General features: G+C 43.7%; 1 protein-coding gene across 2 annotated transcripts in view; it reads left to right on the top strand.

Annotated features, from left to right (window-relative positions):
- KCNK12 (potassium two pore domain channel subfamily K member 12) overlaps positions 1 to 21,742 on the top strand; it is a 73,610-nt gene that overhangs the window by 10,456 nt on the left and 41,412 nt on the right. Inside the window, exon 1 of one of the 2 annotated variants that reach the window (XM_005307338.4) lies at positions 2,959 to 4,688. The exons of the other annotated variant lie outside the window; for it this stretch is intronic. Within the exon in view, the coding sequence (XP_005307395.1) occupies positions 4,346 to 4,688 (343 nt within the window). The 5' untranslated portion in view covers positions 2,959 to 4,345. Of the gene's footprint in view, positions 1 to 2,958; positions 4,689 to 21,742 lie in introns of those variants that run through there. 2 annotated transcript variants of the gene reach the window in all.

Genomic DNA, 21,742 nt, shown 5'->3' with positions numbered 1-21,742 from the left:
CTGCTTTTCCTTCTCCCCTGCTGAGTTTTGGTTTTATTGAAACCAGACCAACTTTAGGAGTGTAAAGGCTACTTTAGGGATAGTCCACCCTTCCAAGTAAGAGGGAGATACCACTGGATCGGATAGGCCCCAGATCCAGTGTGTGTTCTGATATAGCTCCTGCCCAAACTTTCCAGTTAATGTGCCTCCAACTAAATTTTGGCTTGGAAGCGAAGAGGTGGTATAGGGGACTGTGCCTTTAAGGGCTGAGCTTCCCAGACAGAGAGTCTGGCCTGTGTGCTCTGAAGAAATTTAAATATATTTCTTACCATTGTGAAGACCTCAAAATATATTATACCTCTCTTGAGAATGAATGTCTCTATTGTGGAGTAAGCAAAGTCTCACATTTTGTGTGTGTTCCAGATCTGTGTAACGAGAGGATAATTGCACACGTGATATGGATCCTTAGAGCAAAGCAAAAACACTCAGATCTCAGATAAGAACTCATAGCAGTTACCTATGCATAAATAACATGTAAGCATCCTGGTAAAGGACCAGACACCATAATCACTCATCTGCAAGGTCATGAAGTTACTTTATGTTTGCTACCTAGTAAACAGTACACTCCCCCAAATGAAAAGAGCAAAATAGAACAAAAAACAGAAAACAAAAATGCTCCCAGAAAAGGTTGATACCTCTGTGAATTGGTCCCTATACTTCCACATTTAGGCCCAGCTCCTGCAAACACTTATGCATATGAATAACCCCAGGATAAATAAATACATGTGATTTATCTGTATAGTTATTCCCATGCATCTGTGTTTGCAGGACTGGGACTAAATGGGATATATTGCTATATTGCCTTTTGCAACACACTCATTACAATTTCCTATCCACTTCTCACCACTGCACATGACTCACCAAGCAACTGTAGCATCTAGTGGGACTTAATGGATAAGAGAGGATATAAATATTGTTGTGAACAAATTAGCAGGGAAAGAATCCACCAACTTTGGGAAAGTCTTGATCTTAAAGATGATATCCACAAACTAAACTAAGTGATGTGTCATTTTCTTGGGTTTAACTAGAGTACTCCAGGAAATGTAGATTGATCACAAACATTAATTTGCATGAAGTGAATAAAACGTTCATCTAATTAATTAACTATTAAAATATTAGCAGACTCTTCAAAAAGAAGAACAGGAGTACTTGTGGCACCTTAGAGACTAACAAATTTATTAGAGCATAAGCTTTCGTGGACTACAGCCCACTTCTTCGGATGCATATAGAATGGAACATATATTGAGGAGATATATATACACACATACAGAGAGCATAAACAGGTGGGAGTTGTCTTACCAACTCTGAGAGGCCAATTAATTAAGAGAAAAAAAACTTTTGAAGTGATAATCAAGATATCCCAGTTTGATAAGAAGTGTGAGCATACTTACAAGGGGAGATAGATTCAATGTTTGTAATGGCTCAGCCATTCCCAGTCCTTATTCAAACCGGAGTTGATTGTGTCTAGTTTGCATATCAATTCCAGCTCAGCAGTCTCTCCTCGGAGTCTGTTTTTGAAGTTTTTCTGTTGTAATATAGCCACCCGCAGGTCTGTCACTGAATGACCAGACAGGTTAAAGTGTTCTGCCACTGGTTTTTGAGTATTTTGATTCCTGATGTCAGATTTGTGTCCATTAATTCTTTTGCGTAGAGACTGTCCGGTTTGGCCAATGTACATGGCAGAGGGGCATTGCTGGCACATGATGGCATATATCACATTGGTAGATGTGCAGGTGAACGAGCCCCTGATGGTATGGCTGATGTGATTAGGTCCTATGATGATGTCACTTGAATAGATATGTGGACAGAGTTGGCATCGGGGTTTGTTACAAGGATAGGTTCCTGGGTTAGTGGTTTTGTTCAGTGATGTGTGGTTGCTGGTGAGTATTTGCTTTAGGTTCGGGGGTTGTCTGTAAGGGAGGACAGGTCTGTCTCCCAAGATCTGTGAGAGTAAAGGATCATCTTTCAGGATAGGTTGTAGATCTCTGATGATGCGCTGGAGAGGCTTTAGTTGGGGGCTGAAGGTGACAGCCCCCAACTAATTTATCACAAATATTTTAATTTATCACAAGAAAGGTTCTTCAAAAAGAACCTTTCTTGTGATAAATTAAAATATTTTCTCAAATAAATCCAAGAAATAATTTTACTTTAAATATTTAATCATTTACACAGTTTTATAAACAAAATCATATAATTTAAATTATTTTGTTTATTTGTTCAACTGAACAGTCCCCAGACTTACTGTTCTGCTTTGTAGGCAGCTAAACCCAGTGGATGGGGACACTGTATAGCGGGAATCAGCGGGGTAGCCGTGAACATTTCGCATAATTGAAAGCACTGTCCCTTCCTTCGTGAGGTGTTTCGCATCTCCTCCTTTCTGTGGCTTCCTGAGACTAGGTCCAGTGTGGCGCACAGGGCCGCTGACTGGAGCACTCCCCCAAACACCTGCAGCATTGGCAGAGACGCCTCTCGGATCCCAGAGAACAAACAGCGCACGCCCCTCGGCTGGCGGGTAGAGCCACCATTTTCCACGCTCCTCCGATCAGATGTTTTGCATTTGTTAGGTGTCAGCGGATCTGCCTCAAAATAGTCTGTCCATAAGGGGGGAGAACACAGGCGCATTAGCCCCCAGCCAAAGCGTGCGTGTTGGAGCCGCCACAGCCCCGCTACAGGGAGCGGCGGCAACGCTAGGAAAAAGCAGCAGCTCTGCGCTCCCCAGGGTGCTGATGCAGGGAAGCTCGCGAGCTTCCTTTGCCTGCTCTCAAGGAGCGCCTCCCCCCACCCCCACCCCCAGTCTGTGAAATATGCAGCCCCATGGCTCTTGGGGACGCTGTAAATAACCCTTTGGACTAACACCGCATCTTCCGAGGCTCAGTGCACTTAGCCAGAGTGAAAAGTGCCGTTGGATGCGGTTAGTTAAGGGACTTTGGGGTGAGGGGCCGGGAACTGTTTGGCCCAATACTGTGATTTACAATGAATTTTAACACCAAGGCTTGTACGCTGACTTCAGGTGGAGACAGAAATCGAGTCCAACAGGGGACTCCTGGAACAAGTCAGACAAAAAAGTAAAAGTCAGGCTAAGCGCGTATCCAGATTGAAATCTGCCTCTTTGGTGGATTGCATGGCTGTCTACGGATGCGTTTTTGCAAGGAACCATCCAGTTTAAAGTATACTCCAGTGCGCGCAGAGGAAGTAACTTGGGTATATACGCAGCGCTCTGTTACAAAACAAGCCTTACATCGTTGGGGAGTCTAGATTCAAAAACTTGCCGAGCCCTTTTCGTGAGCAGAGCGGCACGTTTGACTGTAGATATGTTGTCACCTAGAGCAGATACGGGCAGCAGAAAGGTGTGATCGCATTTTCACCCAGCGAAATGAAAGCAAAAAAATCTGAGCAAATGCAGAGGACAAGTGCGCATGATGGAACAGCGAAGCTGAAAGCCAGACTCCCGGTGTTTACCAAACCCTGAGCTCCGACAGAATCAAGATTGCTTTAAACGCAGCTGATCCCTAACCACCGCCACTGGTCTCAAGGGATACTGATGAATGCCTGTAAGCATGATGCAGCGATTTGTATATGGAAATATGGACTCACAGTGGATACTTTTTAGATGCGGAATTTAAGGGATCTGTTGCCCGGAAAAATACCCCAGAAGAAGGGGAACAGACAGGGATACGTCTGGTGGGAGCTTTGCAAATAAAACCGTAAGACAGCGTGATGTAAGTAGTATTGTTTGGAGAACACCAGCTATTGCATTGAATACATCATGATCAAACAGTTGTTAATTGGACTGAGAGCACATTGGACTCCCTTCACCCTGGCTACCAAACACCAGCGCTCCTGAAATCAATAACTTTCCCCCAAAGAGAAGGCCAGACAGACCGTGTCTGTCAGCGGGTGGCAGGCCGGATACAAAGAATATGGCCACAGGGGGGATGGGGATGCGGAGCAAAGCCGTTTCCCAGAAACCAATGGCCACTGCAGCTCAGAGCTCAGTGGAGAGCTCAAAGGAAAAAGGAACTCCAGACGTGGCTGCAAGGAAAGCGAAAGCCAAGGCGGGGATTGTCCACAGGACCCTCTGGGCTTCAGGCTAGTTGTATTCTACTGCAGCTTCGGCCCCTGAAATCAGCATGGCAGTTCAGGGCTCCCCGCTGGCTCTTGTTAAGTATGACTCAGAAAAGAAGCACCTGCAATGAACCAGCTACAAATTTTCCTCGGGATTCCGTAAATTTAACAGTAGCCCAATGCCAGCGTCCTCGAGGAGGTGTCGGTCACTGTCCGCCGGGTCGGGGGTGCTGAAATTTGGATGATGTCTAGCAGGAGATCGCAGGGATGCTGCTGCTTGTCCCATTTCAACAAGGACAATGGCAGATTCCTCCTCTTAGCGGTCCTGATCGCAGTTTATCTGGCAGCTGGAGCTACGGTGTTCTCAGCCCTCGAGAGGCCGTCCGAAGTCGAGGCTCAGCATCGCTGGAGCAGGACCCTCCAAAACTTCAGCCAAATATTCAACATCAGTATGCCTGAGCTAAGGGACTTCCTGCGGAGTTATGAAGCAGCCATGGCCGCGGGCATCCGGGCAGATGCACTAAGACCAAGATGGGACTTCACTGGGGCTTTCTATTTTGTGGGGACAGTAGTGTCAACTATAGGTAAGTCTCTCTCTCTCACACGCAGTCTGCAATACACTGACTTCCTAAAAATAACGAGTCAGCGTTCTTCATCTCATCCGTCTATGTATCCATCGTGAATTTTGAAATCTGTTCTTTCTAGTGGAAACCTCTTTGCTTCAAAGGGGCCCAACTGGTGGAATTGAATAGCAGGAAGGAAGGAATGCTAATGCACTGTGTGTTAAAATAGTACAGCTCCCATTATAAAAAATAGGTTGTAAAAGTTACTTTGAAATTATTTAAATTCGTCTACACACCCTCCCCCCCTCACACCCTTCTACCTTTGTTGTATTTTGAATCATGGTGAAGTAGTGAAGCAAGGATGGTTACGTTTCATCTTTCCTTTGTAAGGTGATGCTTTTTGTCTTTTCCAGAGGGAAAGACATACAAGTGGAGTAAGATACACACATTAAAAATTCGTAACAACAAATACGATTATGCTTCAAAGAGCTAAATTGTGTTGCTATGGTGATTAAAGTTTTGAAATGACGTTAAAATCTCCCCTTAAAAAGCTGTATCAGGTTGCTATAGCAACTGGAGTTAGCGAGTGGTTTAAAAGTGAGGATGCCACCTATAGGACTGCATTCATGTTTCCATCCAGGTTACTGATCACAACCCAAATCTTGTACAGTACTAGTGAAGACATTAATCACCAATTTAATGCTTCACACTGTTTTACTTTGTACTTGGCTAATTTTTTTGTAAATAGAATGTTATTCACAATAGCTTCTTTCAGTCTTCATTACCACTTGTAATTTAAGACTAATTTCTGCCACGCCCACTTACCTTGAATAATACTTTACTCTGGTAGTAGTCCATTGAAATCAATAGGACTAACTGCATAGTAATAATCTGTTCCAGTGGTTTTCAACCTTTTTTCATTTGCAGACCCCTACAAAAATTTCAAATGGAAATCTTAGACAGGCTGCAGACCCCCAGAGGTCCATGGACAACAGGTTGCAGAATCTGTCCCTTAGCACATTTGTGCTTGCTGTATATTTCCTTCATCACTCTCCCCACCAGAAATAAACATTATAATATTATAATCAAATATATTTTCTCTTTAGTTTCCTCTCTGTGTGAAGTCAACAGTAGAGATCAATAATTTTGTTTCAAATTGTAAAGCAAATACTACTAGTTTGAAGGGATCTGTGATTTTTAAGCTTTTGGAGATTTCTCAATCCCTTCACTTTATTCTAAATTGATAGGATTTTTACTCACTGTGCGCCTAAGTCTCCACTGCAATGCTTTTTCATAGCAATGTAGGGTGAATATATGGAAAGGTTTTTATGTTCATTTGTGGCGAAGTTCACAAGGGCGCGTTAGGCATTGCAATGCACAGCATTTCAACACCTAACTTTTAGGTGCCTTGCTTTACTGCCTAGTGGAATTCACAACCCCAAGTTAGGGACCCAGGCTTCCTATAGAATGCATACAGACAGTTAGGCACTGTCATGGAGTGCTCTACTCACACCTGGGTGGCACCTACTCTGGTGATTCTGGGGATTAGCTCTACCCAGTTCAGTGCCCCCTTTCTTCTCATTCCCCATTGAAGGTCTCCTCCTGCTCATGGGGTCATGATGCAGTTGCTTCATGACTTGGTCCTCCAGCCACGTCACACTGTGATTTCTCCTTCCAGGGTAGTCTTTCAAAGTCCTTCTGCACCAGCAGTGTCGGGCAGTCCTCATGCCTACCACCCTGACTATATCATTCCTGCAATGACTCAGGCAGTCTTTCCCTTCATTGCCCCTAGCAATAACACTTAACAGTGGATGGCAGGGGAACCCAGGCCTGTGTTCTACTCTGGGTTCCAGTCCAGGGCCCTACAGCAAGCTGTTAAGTTCTGCGGCTACATCGACTTTACTGCTCTCACCCTGGACTACTTCCTACCGCATGTCTTTAAGCTTTTCATTCTCCAGCCTTCCTAGTCAGATCCCTCTCTCTTAGGCCTATTAGAAAACCCTTCCTCTAGGTTCCTATACCTTTTCTCATGGTTCCTATCTTCCCTTCCTTCTATCTTAATTCAGGGATCGTGGGATCTCCTTGTCAACCTCCTCCTAGTGCTGGCCAAAGTAGCCATATATAAGACCAGGGAGAGGAGGTTGGCTGAGCGGGTTTCCTGCAACTGTGGGGCCTATCTGATCCTGCCTTCGCTCATGCATCTGGCCAGAGTTCCTCTGGGCAGCATCCGCTGCCTCCCTTGACACCTTCAAGGAGCAGTGGGAGCTGTCCAGGGTTCTCTGGTTGGTGTCCCTTTCAGGTTCCCTTTGTTTGACCCTTTGACCTTCACACCTGCCCTTGCTACATTTTTGGTTGTCCCCTGTAATTATTTGAGTTCCTGGACTTTATGGATCCTCCCCTAAGGCTGGGGGAGGGTCCTTTAGCAATGGGCGGACTTGTGCTGGCCCACTTCCTGGAACCCAATAGGACCTTAACTCAGGGAAAGAGACTGCAAGCTTCCTCCCTGCTGCTGCCAGCCTCCTGGCTTTATAGAAGCCCTACCTGTTCTCTCACAGGTGAGCTGCCTCCTAATTAGTGCCCTCCACATGGCCTAATTCAACTCTCTCAGGGCCAGTGTGGAGAGCACACCCCATCACAGGCACCTAAGAAAGGGGTTCACAAAAGCCAGCATGCTGAGCACAGAGCTACCTAAATTAGATAGTAGGAAATGCCAAGGAGACTAAGCCCCACCCTCTCCCAGAGTTAAACACCTCACTCCAGGCCCAAGAGAGATGCCTATCACTGTTTGGGATTCATAGCTGTGAATCCTCTCCTGGAGTTAAGTGCCTAAGCCAGGTCAGCCCTATTCTCACCAGGGAATGAAAACAAACCACTTTTTATACTCAAAAGCCCAGGTGTTGCAGTGCTTACCTGAGAGGCGAGAAACATGGGTTGAAGTTCCTACTCTAAATCAGGGATGTGAACTTGGATTTCCTACCTCATAGTGGTGTGCCTTAACCTCAGGGCTATTGGGTACAGTCATACAATCACTTCCTCCTCCTTTCTTTTGTCCAGGTTAGGCAAGCTCTGAGCATGTGTGCCAGATCAGGCCCGGTAGATAAGACAAGTAGGAAAATGCCAAATTTGTGAATCCCTCCAGAGCTTAGCCATGAGTCAGACACCAAGCAGCTCAGTGGTGTCAGGACTTTAATGGTTGTGCACATGCCCACTGATGGAAATTTTGGCACATTGGGACTTTAGGTGCCTACAAGGTTAGGTGGCAGCTGAGTGGTGGTTTTGTGAATTCCAGTGGTGCCTACATGTTGGACTTAGACTTAAGTCTCCCTTGTGAATCTACAAGTATGTTTCAACACATACTTCTGAAGATCAGATGACTTGAGAATCTATTTTAACTGATACTTTGATATGTTCTTCACCATATGTGACTTTGTACTAAATATAGCACATTTATTATGTGTATAATTACATTATAGAATTATTTTTGAAGTTGGCCAACAAATTAGCACCCTGGAACCACTGTGGAAAAATACATTATTCAAACACACTATTCTTCTTTAACGTAAATAGGCTAATAGTACTAATTGTATATGTGGAGATATTTGTTGTCTGCTTTGCTGTAGGGAGATTCAGATTGGTAAATATTTGATACATTTCTTTAGAAGTCCAATAAAAAGGTTAAACAATAAACAGACTGTCAGTCAAGCAACTTAAATGTTCACCCAAACTTCATCATCAGTTAAAAACAGAATGTGAAGCTCAGTGTGTGCAAATAAAGTTAAAAGATGTATTTAAGGCCACATGTCTGCTAGTTACATAATGGTACATTTTCAGTATGTCCTTGACCACACTGAATTGCTATTAGCTATATCTAATAGCAGTTTAGCAATGATTTGATGGAAGGTTTTTTTATCCTAAAATAGCACCATCAAAATTGTTATGTAGACAATTCAAATTAGATATATCCATGTCATGACTATCCAAAATAGATGATACTGATCATTTTACCATAGAAAATGATTCCTCATTGATTTTGTTTGAAGGGAGCCTGTTAAGTTTTTAGTTTGATGACAATAGCCAACTTGTGACAGTACTGTTGAATTTAAATAAAATATTTCAAATTCTTTTCAAAATTGTAGGTCTTTATTGCAATTACATTATGTAAACCTTTTCATTACATTCTGGAAGTGTTTTATCAATAAAGCAACTAATCACTGTGATATAGACATGATGACGAATATAACTATGTTGACTAGTATTGTAACTGTATTGCATTAAATAATTTAGTGTTTTCAAATTAAGTACATTTAATTATCCAGCTACTAAAATAAAGGTAAGCATTAGATTTTTTCTCATTACAAGACCATAACTTTTTTAAATGACTGCTACTTCTATAGGCGAGATGAAAAAGTCAATACAGTATTGTAACACAATCTTTCTTTCCCTACACTTATGGTAGCAAAGAAACAAACACAAAAAACCCTTAGCAGAAGTGTGAAAGTATATATTCTGGTTTCAAATATGTAACATCTAAGTGAATTCTTTCCTCTATTCTATTCTCTTAAAGTTTATTAAAGTGTTTCCTTTTCATTTGCGCATGGTTTTTATAATACATCAATGTCTAGAGACAAAGGGTTTGAGTTCCCTCTTCATTACACTCATGCAGAGTGAGTGTAAAACTCATTGGCAGTGTTTTGCACAGGTGGTAAATGACTGCACAAGGGAGTAATCAGTCCAGCTCCATCTTTCTCTAGTTTATCCTATCTGACTTCTTTTTTATATCTAGTAGTATCCAGTTCTCTGTTACACAACTTTCCAACAGGGACTTAAGTTATTTTTTTCCTAAATGATAATAAATTGGCAATCCATTTATTGAGTAGTCCCTTAATTGCTTGGTAGTGCCAGTGATTTCAGTGGGATTACTTGTGGAGTAAGGTGAGAAAGTGTGTCAGAATCAGGCTCAAAATGAGGGCTCATTTTTGCCTTGTAGGCCCAGCACATCGCAAGGGTCAGGGTAGAATCACACTGTTCTGGAGGGAGCACTGAGAGGCATTCTGCATCAAGTAGGCACAAAGCTTCCTAGCGATGCCTGGCACATACAAGGAGCCATGCTGTTACACACCTTTATGGGATGCGTGTTACCTCCTGCATACCCATCTAGCAATGCATGCTGAGGTGGCGCCATGGCCCCACCTCCTCCCTGCCCATCTCTGCTCTCTTTATGGTGTCATTAGCCTCCAGGGGAATAGGGAAGGATTCTCCTGAGCACAGCTGTTCCTGGCCTTTATGCAGGCTATGCAGGTATGGAGAGACTCCTTTCACCCTGTTGCCTCCACTGAAAACAAGGGTCAGTCACAGTCTGACCCTGGTAACTAACAGGAGAATGAAGCCTTAGTGCTTACATATACAACGTCCTTTATGTTCCAGTTGACTTATTTTGGGCCAACTGTACATTCCTTAATGAGGGCCAGATTCTGCCTGGCTTTTATCCAGGAGTGAAATGTGTGCAGGGAACTTCCCCCCTTCCCTCCTCTGCATAAAAGCCAGGCAGAATTACAGTCCCTGCACTGAGGGAAACACAGGGACTGCTCCTTACACACTCACCAAGGGAGACACAATGTCATTGTTCTTCTCCCTCTTATGCATCTGCCAGCAGAGCTGACTGGCCATGTGAGTGAAAGTGAGCTGTGCACCTGGGAGCTCCAGCAGGTTCTGCTTGCCTGAGGCAGAAGGCCTCCCAATACTTCCCTTAGAGTTCTGTAGCTCTACACAGCCCCTTGCTAAGCACTGTGCCTACAAGGCAAAAATCAAACCTTGGGTAAAAAGTACATGAGTGGCCCTGTAGATTTCCTTTTGCATCTTTTCCCCTTTTTAAAAGCCTAATCTTACTGCACTGTCCTGAATGGCCCACAAGTGACCTACTCTGCATGCCCAGATTGCTGTCAGTAAAATGTTTTAGAGCATTCCTTATTGCTTATGGTTGAATAACCAAATATTGAATCTATTTTTCCTAATAGTAAATTTTCAGTAGCTTTATAAGAACATTCTCCATTTCTAATTTCTGATTGTCTGCTGCCTGTTTGTAAGGTTTCTTCAATCGTTAAGACTATACTTCCAGAGAGATTTTCTTTTCAGCAATTAAAAAAAAAAAACTTTAAACAAATGGTCAGGACGGTGATGTGTTCTAGCCTACTAGTAAGTGTCAGCAGAATTTATTTCTCAGTTGATTTTGGTCCTTTCCCACTTGTGAACACATATTTCTCCTATATTTCATTCTGGAGCAAAGCTAGCATGGCTCTGATTAATTTACTTTCAGACATGGTATAGGATTCCCCTGCAGAATGCGAACAGAGAAATGCTCTGCTTAGGAGGCAGTTATTGTCTCATGCTCTGATCACAGGTCTGTGAGCCAGGAGTTCTGACCCCAGCTCCAATGCTAAATTATTTTGTGGACTTAAACTTTCAGTACCTTAGTTTTGCCATTTGAAAAATTAGCAGAACGAATGATACCTACCTATTTTATAAAACATGTTGAGACATTGGAGCTGCTATTACAGTTTGGGCAACCACTTGGCAGTAGCCATGTCAGGGAGAGTATGGGTCCCTCTTCTATTGTAGTAAGGAGGTGGAGAGGCCCTGCTGGGTGGCCAGGATATCTGAGCTCTCCATCTCCTGTGCAGGCATAAGTGGTGCAGAGGGCTTTGTGCCTGCCCTCTGCACCATGCTTGAATTTGATTCACAAGTTTTGTCCAATCCTGAAGTTTTGCACAGATTCCTTTCACAGCAAAGTGTTGTGCTTGTTCATGCATATATTGCAGCTGATTTTACATGGCATATTACACTGTCATGCACACTCCCACAGCTGAAAATAGGCAGGTGGAAGGAGATCTTACTGTCCTAACATAATTTTTCATCACCATTGGCAGCACCACTGAGTGTAAATAACTTCAGCTGGTAAGACAAATTTATATTCCTTACCGCTTAAGCCAAAAGCTCCAGATAGCTACCTTCCTCTTTGAACCTTTTGTGAGGACATGAACAGCAGCTGTTTTACCACCCTGCAGAAGTTTCAGCAGAGTAAACATGACTGAATTCTCAAAACATTATCCATACACTGTGCCTGGTTCTCATTTTTATACTTTACCCTGCCAGAAACATATAAAGAGGCGCTAGCATAAATAAGAATCAGGCACACAGGGATCTCAAGTTAAATTGCATTAGAAAAACAATTTTGAAGAAATCCAGAATTAGGGTTTGAAGTGTTGAAAGTGCTGAATCAAAACAAATAACATCTAAGAGGCAATCTGGTGGCTCAGTGAGCACATTTTCAAACATTGCACTGCACCATACAGAAGCCAATAAGTTGGCCTGCACAGGAGTGAGATATGAGTATAATAAATTGGCAAGTAATTCTAAAAGTAACTTAGACGGTCTGAAGTTTAGGGAGGAAAAAGTCATCGGATTTATCCTATCTAACATAATCTAATTGCACTCTACTTGACTGGCATGTCCTTAAGAACATCGGGCCGTATTCTCAAGGGTCACATTCATCCCTGTTCATAAGGCTGGCACAAGACCTATGCATGCATCACTTAAATACCACTTTGCCCTATTTTGAGGGCTTAAGTGGGACTTGAGGACTGTCCTTATGCTGGTCCTTCGCACAGCAGTGTGCTGGATTCATAATGCCCATGCAGACTTACTGCAGCATAAACTGCACTTCGATATACGCAGTCCCAAAGGGCAGTTTTAAATGGACTTGTATCCTGCCCTCACCTCTCCCCACTCCCCACACAACAATATTATGTATAGATTTCCTGGAGTGGTTATTGGGAAACATTGGCTTGAAGTATTTAATTAAGTCAGAGGAAATCAATTTTCTGCACAATATCTTTGAACGAGAGCACACATCCAGCAATAATTCCATTAAATGTTTTCTAAATTCATGTTAGCTCAAGTGAATTACAACAATAAACCATTTATCTACTTTAGTGTGACGAGCCCAGGAATGTTCACGTAGTTCCACAGACACCAAACACAAGGTGAAAAGCAACAGTCAAACCAAAATGTAGTTTTGATGAAAATCACCGATATCATGTTTTCCTAAAGCTCTCCAATTATATACAATACTTGAGGTTTGCACTGACATCTTTTTGCAAAAGGATCAAATTTTCAGGAAAATACTCCCAGGCCTGGAGTAGAGTAAAAACAAAACTAAAGTATGTATGTATAAATTTCAAAATGCATTTAATAAGGCAGAAGAAGCAGCAGGCATTATAAGGCTTTTCTCACTGAGTTGAAATGTCAGACTGCTTGCCTTCACTGCTACCTAACTGCAGTTTGAAGCTGGCATGACAGTGTTTAGTTTAGTTTTGTTTCTTCAGGATGGTCTGTTGTAGCAGGATTTGGTACATCTGATAATGTGATGATTTTATCAATGTGCTAAGTGGACATATGGAAGCTGTTTTATCAATCTGGTGCTCCCAATAAAGATTAAAGGGCTAGATCTTCAATTGATGTGACTCAGTATAACTCCATGGACTTAAATGGGGCTATGATGATTGATACCACCTGAGTACCTGGTCCATTTAGTTTTACAATTCCAAGCAATGTTTGATACTTCCTGTGTCTAGTTATGTACAGGGGTTTGCTCATCTGGGTGGGAATTTTGCCAGCATATGGTCACAGCTTGCATTCATTTGGGGTAAAGAACACTAGAGAGACTGCACTTGGAGCCCATCAATATAATCTAACAGGTGACTAGAAGGGTCTTTTCTAAATGGTGATTGTGAAATAATTTTGGCCCTAAATTTAGTATTTTAGTTTAGAGAAAAAAAGCCAGCATGTTTTTAATAAAACTTAATTTTAACAGTAATGCTTTCAAAAATTAAAAAAAAATCAATGAGAGTATTGCTTAGAGTATCTTTGCAACCCAAATTTTGCATGATTGTGCTAATGCATGAGAACCAGAAATTGAAACTGACTATTCTGATTCCATCGTCCAAGACAAACGGAGTGCACAAAATAAGCAGCACAAATCATTTCATCTGAGGAATTATGAATCATATTAAATATATAAACCATGTCTTTTCATTATGCAAAACTACGCCTCTTCCTATCCACTGTTGGCACTAGGCTAGATCCCGAGCCCCTGCTCTGGTTGATTTGTACTGGTCTGAAAAGCCAACTTACCAAATTAGCTGGGGATTCCCCTGACATAGGGGCACCCCTGGGTTGTGTAGAACTGACACAAATAGCTCCTACACTACCTGGCATGGGAGCATGTTAGAGGTGTGACGATAAGAGTGTGTGGCTGCATGCTGCTGTGCTCCAGGGGTCCCCAGCTGGTCCAACATCACTCAGGGACCATAGCCACCCTGAGGCTGCTCTGGATTATTCTAAGGGCTGGAACAGTGTAGACCCAGATGTGAGACCAGACAGCTGCAAGCAGCACCTTCGAGGGCTCTGCCTCAGGTGTGCTCAGCCCCAGGGCATATTGGAATCTGGACAGCTGAGAATCTGGGCTGCTGTGTATACAGCCTGTCTGGAAATTGAGACTAGGACAAGAAATTGAACCTTGGTCTCCCACATGGTAGTGCACAATGTTACTAACAGGCCACTGGGCCAGCCAAATACGTGGTTTAAAGCATATTAATATTAATATAGAATGTGCAATATTTAATATGGTAATTTAATAGTTAATTAAGGACAACACATGGTTTAAAAGGGAATTTTTATCTAAGAAATGTTTAAAAAAGGAAATCTAAGTACCAGAGACATCATATATGAATACTTAGCTCAGCTAGAATGTTTTATTTTCAAAGTACAATACCAACATTAAATTATTCTTCACAACCCACTGCAAAGTAGGTGTTATTTTTATTTTACAGATGGAGAAACTGAGACAGAGAGAAGATAGATCAAAATTTTCAAAGCACCCATTCAGTTCAAAGCACCTCTGAAAATCAGGCCCAAGCTGTCTCAAATTGGGCATCTAAAACTCAGAGCCCACTTTTGAAAATCAGGACCTAGGGTCCTGTAAGAGCTGATCCTGTACCACTGGAGTCAGTGGATGCAGGCTCAGGGTCAAAGTGAATAGTACCAGTGCTGGGATCAGAACTCAAGTGTTCCTGATTGCTATCCCCACACTCCCTTCTAGACCATGATGCCTTTCTAAGGAGGGTGTGCTAACTTACTAACTGGCCACATGTTTAACAATATATCTAACAACTGTTTTAACAATATCAATGATATTGTTTAAAAATAGCAGTCTCTTTGATCCTGAAGAAAATTCAAAGGAGTCTAAGAGTTTATTGGCATGATACTTGATTATTCCCTTTTGACTTTGCTACTCTGAATTTATCCTTGATGTTACTCCACTGAAATCAATGGAGTTTCACCAGGGATGAGTTTGGAACACTGATTTCCAAATGCTGGTGTCCCCTCATAAATCTGACCATTTCAAAATATTAGGTGCCAACATTCTTTTCTGCCATTTTCTTTGGTGAGCACCCCTGGAAATGAACAAGCTCTTGTGCTCATTATGCACTCTAATAGCTCTCTGGCTGTTGAACTCACATAAGGTAGCTCCAGCCAATACATTTTCTATTACTAGGCAACCTTACTGTATATTAGTTACTGCGTGTATATCAGCAATGAAGGGATCATAATTACTATGCTTATCACCTGGTCTAGTTACTGCTGGATCATAAACCCAAACCCTGAGTGGAACTCTGTATACTTTGTTCCTATGGAGTCCAAATCAATCTCCATTCTCTATCTCCTATATTTGATTTGCTGTTTCATTCTCCTGAAATTTTCTCTCTTGTCTGCTTCTGTTACAGTTTCTCTAATACTCCCCAATTATTTGCCTCTCACAGGCACAATAATTCCTCCAGCTTCTGCTGTCTCCTCAATTTGCCAGGCTGCTCTCTACTGCTGATTTGTCTGCTTGATTACATTTTTTATATTTGTTTGAGGACATATGTAATCTTTCAAGTTGATAAGCACTAAAGAAATAGGAGGGGGAAAATAGAGTCTTGCATTTTCTTTCTATAACTAATGACCCCTTTGTCTCTTTTCAACCTCCTTCCTGATATGGATCCTTGTTTCTTTGTCCAACTTGAGAACTTCTCCCTTCTTTGACCTCCCCCACTATGTGTCACAGATCATTTGAATGTCAGCATTTCTTCTCTGTTTTATTGAAGGGGCATCTTTGCAAACATGTTTTCTTGCCTTTATGGAATCTTCAATTGCTTTTCAACATTCAAGGAAGAGGAACAGAACTGTACAAAAGATCTATCACCAACTAATATCATGTAGCAGTTTCTTATTATGACATTCTACAGTGACATTGGGTGGCATTAGTAAAAGCACTCAGCATTGACCTCACTCTGCTGCTACTGTACTCATTGGGAGTTTAACCATCAACCTCGATAGTAACAGATGTATCCCATGCCTGTGCCTATGCAGAAGCCTGAATCCCAGTGTTTCATACAACCCTTGTCTAGACTGAAAATTCCCATTCTGACAACAGGTATCAGCAACAAGTACAGCTGAACACACATCTAGACAAGAACAAACCAAGTCCAGCATTATTACTGTTTCTGTACCACAGTAGATTCATTATCAGCAAAAGGTAATATTCAAGGCTTAGGCCTGGTCTATACTTGGGATTCAACCATTGGAAGCCAACAACTAGTGAGGCTGCATCATTGCAAACCCCAGGCATAGACACTGAGACATGATTTGTATAAATTGAGTTTAACCCTGCTTGAAACTGGGGTTTTCCTTGTCTACACTTGGGCTTTGCACCAGAACTACTAAGCTGGTTGCTGGCCACTACTGGCTGATTGAGGGTGTAGTGAGGCCTTATTGGAAATTCTCCAACCAGAGGGGGAGGGAACACCCCCAGCGACCAGGTGGGCAGAGCCAGACCAGACTCGCCCCTCCTGCCAGAATTGGGAAGGTGGGACAGGAAGTATAAAAGGTGGAGCTTCCAGCGAGGGACACAGATGCATCCTGTTTGCTGCAGGCTGCTGAACTAAGGGGTGCCCTCCTCCTGGAGAAGCCTATGTCTGCAGGGGAGCTTCCGGGACTGCCGTTGCCTGCCTACCCACCCTGAGGAGGCTGAGGACACCCACAGAGCTGAGGTACCAAATGCAGGGGTAGTAGGAAGTAGCCCAGAAACAGCCAACTCCAGTCTGGCTGCATTGCTGCCTGAATTCAGGTCAGCATGATGTGGCTGGATTTCCCACTGACCCATTGTTATGTCCTTGGACTGGGACCCGGTGGAGTAGGATGGGCCTGGTTCCTGCTGTCACCCCCCCCCCCTGCTGCCAGCCCCACCCATGGGGTACCAGATTCCCCACCATAGGTCAAAGGCCTGCATTTGTCTGTCATGTGCCAGAGCTAGAATGACAGACTGTGTGGTGCTCTTCCTTGTCTGAAGGCCTGAACTTATAGACTGCTTACCAGCTCTGCCCTGCCTGGGGGCCAGCGCCTATAGACTAGTGGTGGCCAAACCATAGTTTGTGAGCCACATTTGGCTCTTTTATCATTAAAATGAGGCTACCAGACCCCCCCATTCTTTGCCTACCAGGTGGGCGGGGGGAGCTCAGGGCTTCTGTCCTGTGGTGGGGTAGTGGGGCTAGGGACTTCTGCCAGATACAACTGGTGCCTGCTGAGCGTGGGGGTGCAGAATTTAAAGGTTCCCCCGCAACAGCTTGAGTCACACACCCTCAGCCATACCCCCCCTCTTTCCTTCAATGGCCCCTCCCTTCAGCTCCAAGTATTAGCTCTGCATCGAGAGGCAGTGGCAAACAGCTGGGAGCTGCAGGGAAGGGCTTCTACTTTAGTTCCTTGGAGAGAGGAAGCAGCAAAAGCAGTGGCTCTCCCTACAGCAATCAGCTGCTTGCTGCTGCCTCTACCCAAGGTACAGCTCCCAGTTTGCTGGCTCCAGCAGCTGCTGTGCAGGGCGTGGGGCCTGGTGGCACTACGTGATTGAGTGGGGACAGCAAGCCCTGTCAAAAATCTGGGGGAAGGGGCATGTGACCCCACATGTCCCCCTCACACATTGCCTCTGGCTTCTGCCCAGTGGGGTGCGGTGTCTCAGAGCTTCATCCCCGCAGGAGGCACTTGCCGGGACTTGATTGAATCATAGAAGATTAGGGTTGGAAGAGACCTCAGGAGGTCATCTCGTCCAATCCCCTGTTCAAAGCAGGACCAACACCAACTAAATCATCCCAGCCAGGGCTTTGTCAAGCTGGACCTTAAAAATCTCTAAGGATGGAGATTCCACCACCTTCCTAGGGCTTCACCACCCTCCTAGTGAAATAGTTTTTCCTCATATCCAACCTAGACCTCCCCACTGCAACTTGAGACCATTGCTCCTTGTCCTGTCATCTGCTACCACTGAGAACAGATGAGCTCCATCCTCCTTGGAACCCTGATTCAGGTAGTTGAAGGCTGCTATCAAATCCCCCCTCACTCTTCTCTTCTGCAGACTAAATAAGACCAGTTCCTTCAACGTCTCCTCATAAATCATGTGCCCCAGCCCCTAATCATTTTTGTTGCTCTCCACTGGACTGTCTCCAGTTTGTCCACATCCTTTCTGTAGTGGGGGGCCCAAAACTGGACACAATACTCCAGATGTGACCTCACCAGTGCCAAATAGAGGGGAATAATCACTTCCCTCCATCTGCTGGCAATGCTCCTACTAATGCAGCCCAATATGCTGTTAGCCTTCTTGGCAACAAGGGCACATTGCTGACTCATATCCAGCTTCTCATCCACTGTAATCCCCAGGTCCTTTTCTGCAGAACTGCCGTTTAGCCAGTGGGTCCCCAGCCTTAGCAGTGCATGGAATTCTTCCATCCTAAGTGCAGGACTCTGCACTTGTCCTTGTTGAACCTTATCAGATTTCTTTTGGCCCAATCTTCCCTGACCTTATTGTTGCTAACATACCTGTAGAAATCCTTCTTGTTACCCTTCAAATCCCTTGCTAACTGCAACTCCAATTGTGCTTTGGCCTTCCTGATTACACCCCTGCATGCTTGAGCAATATTTTTATACTCCTCCCTAGTCATCTGTCCAAGTTTCCACTTGTAAGCTTCCTTTTTGTGTTTAAGGTCACAGAAGATTTCTCTGTTAAGCCAAGCTAGTCGCCTGCCATATTTGCACCTTGGGATGGTTTGTTCCTGTGCCCTCAATAAGGCTTCTTTAAACTACAGCCAGATCTCCTGGGCTTCTTTCCCCGCCATCTTAGCCTCCTAGGGGATCCTGCCCATCAGTTCTCTGAGGGAGTCAAAGTCTGCTTTTCTGAAGTTCAGGGTCCATATTCTGCTGCTCTCCTTTCTTTTGTCAGGATCCTGAACTCGATCATCTCATGGTCACTGCTGCACAGGTTGCCTCCCACTTCTACTTCCCCTACCAATTCTTCCCTGTTTGTGAGCAGCAGGTCAAGAGGAGCACGGCCCCTAGCTGGTTCCTCCAGCACTTGCACCAGAAAGTTGTCCCCAACACTCCAAAAACTTCTTGGATTGTCTGTGCACTGCTGTATTGCTCTCCCAGCAGATGTCAGGGGATTGAAGTCCCCCATGAAAACCAGGGCCTGTGATCTGGAAACTTACGTTAGTTGTCCGAAGAAAGCCTTATTTACCTCATCCTCCTGGTCTGGTGGTCTATAGCAGGTGCCCACCACAACATCACCCTGGTTGCTCTCACCTCTAAACTTAACACAAAGACTCAACAGGCTTTTCTCCAGTTTCATACTGGAGCTCTGAGCAATGATACTGCTCGCTTACATACAGTGCAACTGCTCCACCTTTTCTCCCCTGCCTGTCCTTCCTGAACAGTTTATACCCATCCATGACAGTGCTCCAGTCATGTAAGTTACCCCGCCAAGTCTCTGTTATTCCAATCACATCGTAGTTCCTTGACTGTGCCAGGACTTCCAATTCTTCCTGGTTGTTTCCCAGGCTTCTTGCATAAGATAACTAGCCGATTGCCCTGCTTTCTCAGTATGAATCAGGAGGCCTCCCTTGTTGCACCTTCCTCCTTGTGTTTCCTCCTGGTATCTTCAGCCCTGTGGGGTGTGCATGCCAGGGCTCGGGGCTTCAGCAAGAGTGGGGGGCTGAGGCCCCCCTCCCTGCAGGGCTGAAGCCCTAAAACCCAGCAGGCGCCTCCCGTGGGGCTGAAGCCCTGAGACTCTTCTCTGTGCAGAGCTGAAGCCCCAGCAGGGGAATTCCGGCTCTCAAACTTCTGAAGATTGTCGCATATGGCTCGGAGGGTCAGTAAGTTTGGCCACTTACTTGTTGGGGTTTCCACCCAATTAGGACAGTCGAGATGCTAACACCCGGTCTGCTAATTCCCCTGATACTAGGCAGTGATCCCGGCAACGTAGTGCGGTGGTGTGGCCTGTCTCTGACCCGGAGGGGGAGGGATCACTGCAACACCGCTAAACAGGGCTAATCCCAAGTATAGACAAGGCCTTATCCAAAGCTCCAGACTCCAGTAGATATAAAAAGTTGTGTTCAATGTTCATATTGTTTAAAACCTTTTCTGACTATGAAGTGTTGTAAACTAAAGGACAAGTGCATAACAACCCCCCCACACTTATGAAAAATACAAACAAACCTATTAAAATCCTTTAATTTTATATAATGGTTTGCTATAATTAATCCCATGATGAAAAGCTATTACTCGCTGGTTTTCATATTGTTTCAATTAATCAGAATGTAGAATCATCCAGATAATTGATTTTACCTAACCCTTTACAACTGGATGGAATATGAATGCATCACCAAATTGTTTTTAAGTTTGGGGTGAAATGTTTGAAAGTGCTGATCATTGACCTACCTCTGCTCGCACTGAAGTTAATAGATAAGCTAATGCTTTAGAAAATCCCACCCTACATATTTTACTGGTATATTAGGTGCATAACACCATTAACTGCAATTAAGTATGGATCTGATCTTGCAAACACTTACTAATGCACATAGCACTTATTGCCATGTGTTGTCTCATTGACTTCAGTGGGACAGCATTACATCCAGTTGTAAATGCTTGCAGGTTAAGTCTGATATCTGTAATATCTAATGTGTAATCAGGAAAAATAGAACAAAATGAAATCCATCTGCAGTAAAATATACAGGACAGGCACTGTCCACAAAATAAAAGATGTGGAGTAGAATAACAGACAAAAAATGCAGTACGTCAACCTGGGTATCTATAAAGGTCATGTACTGCTATTATTCATGTTTAAAAGGCCACAGTCTGTTCTCCTTACTCCTGGATCAAATGAACAGTAATATCTTGACAACAAATCTAGCTTTGAAATGATTCTTCTAGTGAACATCAAACCTTCCTAAACTTGTGGCGAGTTGCATTATTCATCACAGCACCTTTTCCAAACTTACAAAATCCTGAAGTCCCTTCGCAGTGGGAATTTGTCTGAGTAAAAACTGAGTTAAGAACTTCCAGGTTCATCCAAGCACAATATGACAACTGGATAGAATCCTTCCAATTACTAAGTTGAAACAGCCATTAAATATTCAATCATCTGTCTACGTGGGCTGAGAGCATTATAGGAGCAACGTGCTCAGCACTTAAGGGGGAAGAAGAAAGGAAGAGCACCTCCGGCTAGTCAACACAGCCACTCTGGCTGTTTAAGGAGCAGTATGGATAGGATTCAAAATAAATCCCATTTTAGTCCTACTGAGCTGGGGCTTGACTGCAATATAAAAACCTTAAGTGAAGGAGTTTTAAAATGGAGAAAAATGAGTTCATCAGGCTTTGGTTGTGAACCAGAGGGTAACCCCAAAGAAAAAATGATCTAGGAACTTATTTCTTTCTGATTTCAGCAATATCTTCTGGAAATAGAGAGCTCCATAAAACAGGATCGTCTGTGCTGAAGCAGGGAAATAAAAATCCTGCCTGGGAGATATTTCCAAACAGAGAACTAGTCATTTTAATGAGGGTGACCATATGTCCTGTTTTGGCTCAGACAGTCCCTTTTTTAAGCCCTGTCCCGGCCATCCAAACGTTTGTGGCAAGAGTGGCCATTTGTCCTGTTTGCT

The sequence above is a fragment of the Chrysemys picta genome, chromosome 3 (genome assembly GCF_011386835.1).
Source record: "Chrysemys picta bellii isolate R12L10 chromosome 3, ASM1138683v2, whole genome shotgun sequence".
In the NCBI taxonomy this organism is placed as follows: domain Eukaryota; kingdom Metazoa; phylum Chordata; order Testudines; family Emydidae; genus Chrysemys; species Chrysemys picta.
The sequence above is the reverse complement of the archived record's forward strand: the minus strand, read 5'-3'. Positions and strand labels throughout refer to the sequence as shown.